Source organism: Micromesistius poutassou, assembly GCF_964030765.1.
Source record: "Micromesistius poutassou genome assembly, chromosome: 9".
Classification (NCBI taxonomy): Eukaryota; Metazoa; Chordata; class Actinopteri; order Gadiformes; family Gadidae; genus Micromesistius; species Micromesistius poutassou.
Window position 1 is genome coordinate 9,914,156 of NC_140279.1, and position 6,188 is coordinate 9,920,343.

General features: G+C 48.5%; 1 protein-coding gene across 1 annotated transcript in view; it reads left to right on the plus strand.

Moving 5' to 3' along the window:
• Window positions 1-5,982, plus strand: part of LOC311353684 (cadherin-24-like) — a gene marked incomplete at both ends in the record, with an annotated part of 11,791 nt that extends 5,809 nt beyond the window's left edge. The window contains 3 exons of the mRNA XM_084473577.1: window positions 1,044-1,211; window positions 3,794-3,978; window positions 5,722-5,982. Coding sequence (XP_084329703.1) covers window positions 1,044-1,211; window positions 3,794-3,978; window positions 5,722-5,982 — 614 coding nt within the window. The remainder of the gene's footprint in view (window positions 1-1,043; window positions 1,212-3,793; window positions 3,979-5,721) is intronic.
• Between the last annotated feature and the right edge of the window lie 206 nt (window positions 5,983-6,188).

Here is a 6,188-nt window from a genome sequence, read left to right on the forward strand (position 1 = left end):
CCCCCGCCTGCAATCACACGTTATGTTTCATGGTTGACTTCTCTTTGAAGTACGACTTTTCAATAGAACCATTTTATGTGCAGAAATTTAAATTCACCGAAAAACTCTTCGACCGAGAAGGCGAGGGAGGAACGCAGACACAAGCACAATCTGGGATGAATCGTGTTGATTGAACCCATCGCTGCTCGATATGCTGATTTATGCTAATGAGGGTCCATGTCCCAGCAGGGGCGGGGGGCAGGGGGGGGGGAGGGGGGGGGGTACAGGCTGGGTGCGGACATGAGGCCCTCAGCCTCCTCACTAAACATCCTCACTGAGCGGGAGAGGAAACGCTTTGTGATAAAATATATTACATTACATTACATTACACTGGATTAGATTACATTACATTACATTTGATTAGACTTTATTCATTCCAGAGAGGATCTGGTTATGACAGCCAATCATCAATACAATTTAAAACAATACAATATAAAACAATTTAATACATTAGTATATGCTACACGTGAACCTCCTAAGATGGCGCAATTTGATTGGTTCGCTATCTCGGGATATTGGGCAATATCCCATGATTGAGATCTCAAACATGGGATATTGTTTTCATCGCAAAATGTCACCTCAGTCTCCGTGAATAGTGGGGAATAGCTCCCGGGACTGAAGGTCAAGGGGGCTAGGAATTCACTATTCACTTTGTCGCAAATAATTGTTAAATATAAAAACAACACACCACAACAATAACACAAAACAATACAATAGACTACACTACACTTCCATACAATACAATATAAAAACGAAACAACACAAAAAAATGCAATAGACTACACTACCATACAATACAATATAAAAACCACACAACGCAACACCAAACAACAGAATCCATAAAAGAAAGGTCCTAACATCAGGGAATGCCACTCCAATTATCTGAGTTGGAGCCAATCCAGACGAGATGTGGTGGACCTCTGGTAGAAGCTGATTGGCTGCTGGTCCAGAGGAGGGAGGAGGGAGGAGGGCCGCTGCTGACGTCTGCCTCCCTGGGGGTCCAGGGGTCCTGAGGACGGCGGTGGCGGACATGGACCGAGAGACCCAGGAGGAGTACCTGGTGGTCCTGGAGGCCAAGGACATGGGGGGGCACCTGGGGGGGCTGTCAGGGACCACCACAGTCACCGTGACGCTGGCAGACGTCAACGACAACCCTCCCCACTTCAGACGCAGTAAGAGCTCATGGGATCCATCCCTCTGGGATCAGATCATCAGATCATCTCTGGGATCAGATCATCAGATTATCTATCAGATCATCTCTGGGATCAGATCATCAAATCATTTATCAGATCATCTCTGGGATCAGATCATCAGATCATCTCTGGGATCAGATCATCTATCAGATTATCTCTGGCATCAGAGCATCTATCAGATCATCTCTCTGGGATCAGATAATCTCTCAGATCATCTCTGGTATCAGATCATCAGATCATCTATCAGATCATCTCTCAGATCATCTCTGGTATCAGATCATCAGATCATCTATCAGATCATCAGATCATCTCTGGTATCATGTTCATCTATCGGATCATATATCAGATCATTTCCTGGTATCATGTTCATCTTTGTCCATTGTCTGTGTTTGGAGATTTGCTAGTTCGGGGATCGCTGCGTCGTTGACTCTTTGTTGCCATGGTTTTGTCCAAATATGAGGAAGGACAGTTCCAGTACATTAGTGCTGATGCAAATTAGACACACAGATGGTTGGATTATGAGTATGAGATATTCATGGCTTTAGGATGGTCTTTGGTCAGGGTTTGTGATGTCGACGTGGTGCCTGCAGCATTCTGGGGTCACTGCTTATTATTCCCAGTCATATACATCACTTTGTTGTTCATTATATCTTTGGTCCATTTTGGATTTCATTTATTTTCTGAAGTGCAGATATCTAACACAGTGCCAGGAATATTCCTGTTATGAGCACAAATATATTGGACTGAGATGTTAGAGATGATGTGAGATGGACTGAGCTGATCCTCGGGTTGAGAAATCCCCTGAGGTGTTACAGAAGTTACAGATGTTGGAGGTACCGGATGACGTTGGAGAGGTTTGAGATCCTATAGGGGCCGTGGGGTTGGAGGAAGCTTCATCATTGTGCTCTTATTTGCTCCTGCTCCGTATTCTATCAATATTTCATCTCAAAGTTCTTCTGTTTCTGCTTCAATAGAGGGTAGAATCACTGCCCACATTCGTCGGGAGACACACACACATCTCTCTCTCCTCCTCCCTCTCTCCCCCCCCCTCCCTCTCTCTCTCTCCATTATCCTTTCATCCGTTTCTACCACTCTGCTCTCTGACATCCCATCCATATGGGCTGCATTTGAATATTTAAACACTCACACATAAAAACATACCGATACACAGACTCACATGCGCACTTTGCACACACACACACACACACACACACACACACACACACACACACACACACACACACACACACACACACACACATACATCTAAACACACACACATGCACACACATACATCTAAACACACATGCATGCATGCACGCATGCACACAAACACACAAACACACACACTCGCAAACACACACACACACACACACACACACACACACACACACACACACGTCCACAGACTTTTGATATATATTCTGTATTAGGGAGCTCTACAGGAAAATATCAATATTTTTTTTAACGTGTTGCATTATTTATTCACAGATAAATAACTGTATAAATCACGGCCAACAACCTCACGGCAGTAGTGTACTCCGTTGACTGTAATACCGTGCACTGATGTAAATCACCCTCATTTAGCATTCTGTTTGGATGCAAGGAGGGCCCGTCTAAACGCACCGTGTCTCCTGTAAGGCTCTCCGGTGGTGTCTGTCAGACTGGTTCTCTGCTGCGGCACAGACACTGAAATCAGAGCCGTCGTGGAACCCGCACCGTCGCGTAGACCCACGGGACGCCATGAAGACACGGTGTTCACACGGCACACACCCTGCTCTCCGTCTGGGCTCTCTGCCGCCCGGCTCAGGAGGCCCCTGGAGACGCACCGGGTGGCACGAGGCTCAGGAGGTAGAGCCAGTTGGATGGTAACCGGAAGGTTGCTAGCCCGTCGGGAGCAGTCACGGTGAAGCGCAGGGACACCTTGACACTCAGCTAGGAGGAGCCGGGGATCGAACTAGCAACCGACCCGCTCTAGCTAGTGAGCCACATGCCACCGAGGCCTTTAAATCCACTGAGGTCCTGGTTCTCCAGACACCTATTGATGTGGCTGGATGAATTATGGATTGGCTCCTGGAATGGGGGCATTATAGGGACAGAGCTCCACTAATATTGTCCCTGGGGGCACAAGGAGTTTGGAGATTAAGTGCTTTTATGGATGCGAAGAGAACCCAAGTGACATCACATAACAGTTTGATTTGTGGGGTTGGAGGTGATTTAGAACGTCAGTAAGGACCTTTTACTTCTTCCGTGGAACCACGAGAGAGAGTGTGTTTCTGATCGCTACAGACTCCCACTACAGTCTGCGGATTTCATTCATTCACATAATTTATTCATTCTGTCACGTTCACGCTAGCCACCATGTTGGGTTCATGCCGTTCCTCTCCACACTCTTCTCCGCGCTCCTCTTCCCAGAGATCTGCACAGTGTCTCGGCGTAGTGTCGTAGACTCTCAGGCTCTGGAGGTCCGGTGTGACGCAGAGGAGACGAGGTAGACCTCGGTGACCGACGGTTTGAACTGATCTCTGTGTCGTTCGTCCACCCCGGCGGCTTCTCCTCAGGTGCGTGGACCTTCTCCATCTCTGAGCTGGCGGCACCGGGCGTGGAGGTGGGCCGTCTGACGGCTTCTGACCCTGACCTCGGGGTCAACGCCCAGCTGGACTTCATCCTGCTGGACACGGACGGCGCCGGAGACACCTTCAACATCACGGCCCGGGACCGCGAGGCCGTCATCGTGCTGAACAAGGTGAGTGGGAGACGGCCCAGGCTGGGCGGATCCAGGGACTCCATCAGGAGCCTGACCTCCATCCCTCCTGTGATCAAACAAGATCTGAGACGTTAGAGAGGATCTGAGATGTTACAGAAAATTTTAGATGAGCGATACAGAGATTTTAGATGATCTGCACATGAGTGGATTTGTTACAGAACATCTGACATTATTGGATTTTAGATATGAAGAAAGTCTGACAAGACAATGAACGAATTGAACGAAAGTTCTTTGTTGTAGACATTCCCATTGCATCTCGGTCAAACTGAGATCGAAGGGAGAGAGCCTTTCTGAGTCATCAACGTGGAACTAGTGGCGCATTTCCACCGCAGGGTGCGGGCCAGTTCAGTCTGCAAAGGTGCGGCATGGGTCGTGTTTCCACAGCCAAAAGTGGTCGTGACCCGGACTGAGCCGTATTGAGCCATACTTGTCTCGCAGTACGTTTAGGTACTGAGACACCTGAAAGGGTCCCGGCAAGTTTGAGCTACACATGCCGTCCGATTGGTCGACAGAATCACTTCCGTGCGATAGGGGGATAATAACAAACAAACACATTACCTGCGACATATTTCTGGACAACAGGGAAAGCTTTGTTTATTGAACATGTCAAACATGCAACAAATGTTGCGCAAAAGTTTGCCGTCCTTCTTGGACGTCCTACATTGTTGCTTGCTCTTTGTTCATTGTGCGCATTCTTCTTTTTCCTTGGATTTATTAGCAGGCTACACTGCGTCGGGCTGCTATGAGATCACAATTCTTATGTAGCTGCCGTGGCTATCGCCGTCCGGCTTAAACCCCGCCCCGCCCTGGGTCCCAAGCATATCTGCCGGTGGAAATGCACCGTAGTTCTCGACTCCTCATCCACCTCCCCCTGTGTGCTCACCCCCTGGAGGGCCAATGAGGAGCAGGCACATGTTGAATTTGTTTTAACAATGGGCCCATAATGTGCTGGAATATTAGATTCTGTTGACTGTGTTCGGTTCCTCCTTGAAGTATAGTTCCCGTCTCTCTATTCAGAACCATTTCTGAAGAGGTACGCGGCTTCAAACAAGCTTACTCCTGAAAGGTTTGGATTAGAGGGCTTCTGGAGTCCAGGACGAGAGGAACTCACAGAGAAGAGATGTGCGGCAAACTGAAAAAAGAATGAGTGAGTGGGAAGAACAGAAGCAGCGGAGCAGATAATAGGCCACATATGTACCATTGCGTTCGTCCGTGTTGTCGGAGGATGCTCATTTCACGACTGCGACAGCGGGAACAGCCCGGGCTGAGCCAAAAATAGTCCCGTTGTTCGTACGACAATGGCATTAGGAGGAGCTGAACGAGCACTGGCGTTCAGACCACGACCCAGTCAGGGCTTTAGAGTGTTGCTGTTGGATAGTTAAGAAAGTATCCAGAAGTATGTTTTGTTTGTTTGTTGTGTTGTTGGTGTCTTGATGAAGGGCTGGGCTACACCTGCGGCCTGCTGTGAGGTTAGCATGAGGAGAATACACAGTTAGCTTAGCATGTTAGCTTATCTAACCATACACTGTGTTAGGTTAGCATGGGGCAGTAAACGCTGTGTTAGCTTAGCATGGGGAAGTATACGCTGTGTTAGCTTAGCTTGGGGCATTATACACAGTGTGAGGTTAGCATTAGGTTAGCATGGGACATTATACACAGTGTTAGCTTAGTATTAGTTTAGCATTCGGCTAGGATACGTTAGCTGAACCTTCTCTCCCTCAGCTGCTGGACTTCGAGACCCGGAGCTCCTACTCCTTCTCCGTGGAGGTGTCCAACCCGGTGGTGGACCCTCGCTTCCTCCGCAAGGGGCCCTTCAAGGACCTGGCGGGGGTCCGGGTCCTGATCCTGGACGCCGACGAGCCCCCGCGTTTCTCCCGGCCGCGGTACCGTCTGGACGTGTCGGAGAACTGTCCCCCGGTGTGCTCGGTGGGCAGGGTGTCAGCGGTGGACCCTGACACCGCGGAGAGTGCTAACATCAGGTAGCCTCTGAGGCTAACACAGCATCATAATATATAATGTATATATCAGTGGCGATTTCTCTAAGACTGCAAGGGAAGCTCAGCTTCCCCTAAAATTTCCAAAATTAAATGGTCAAATATATACTGTTGTGTTAACATTTCATTGACTAAAAATGTGTTAGAACACGTCCATCTCGAAGACGAGTTCATTCAGAATCAGCTGCTTATCTC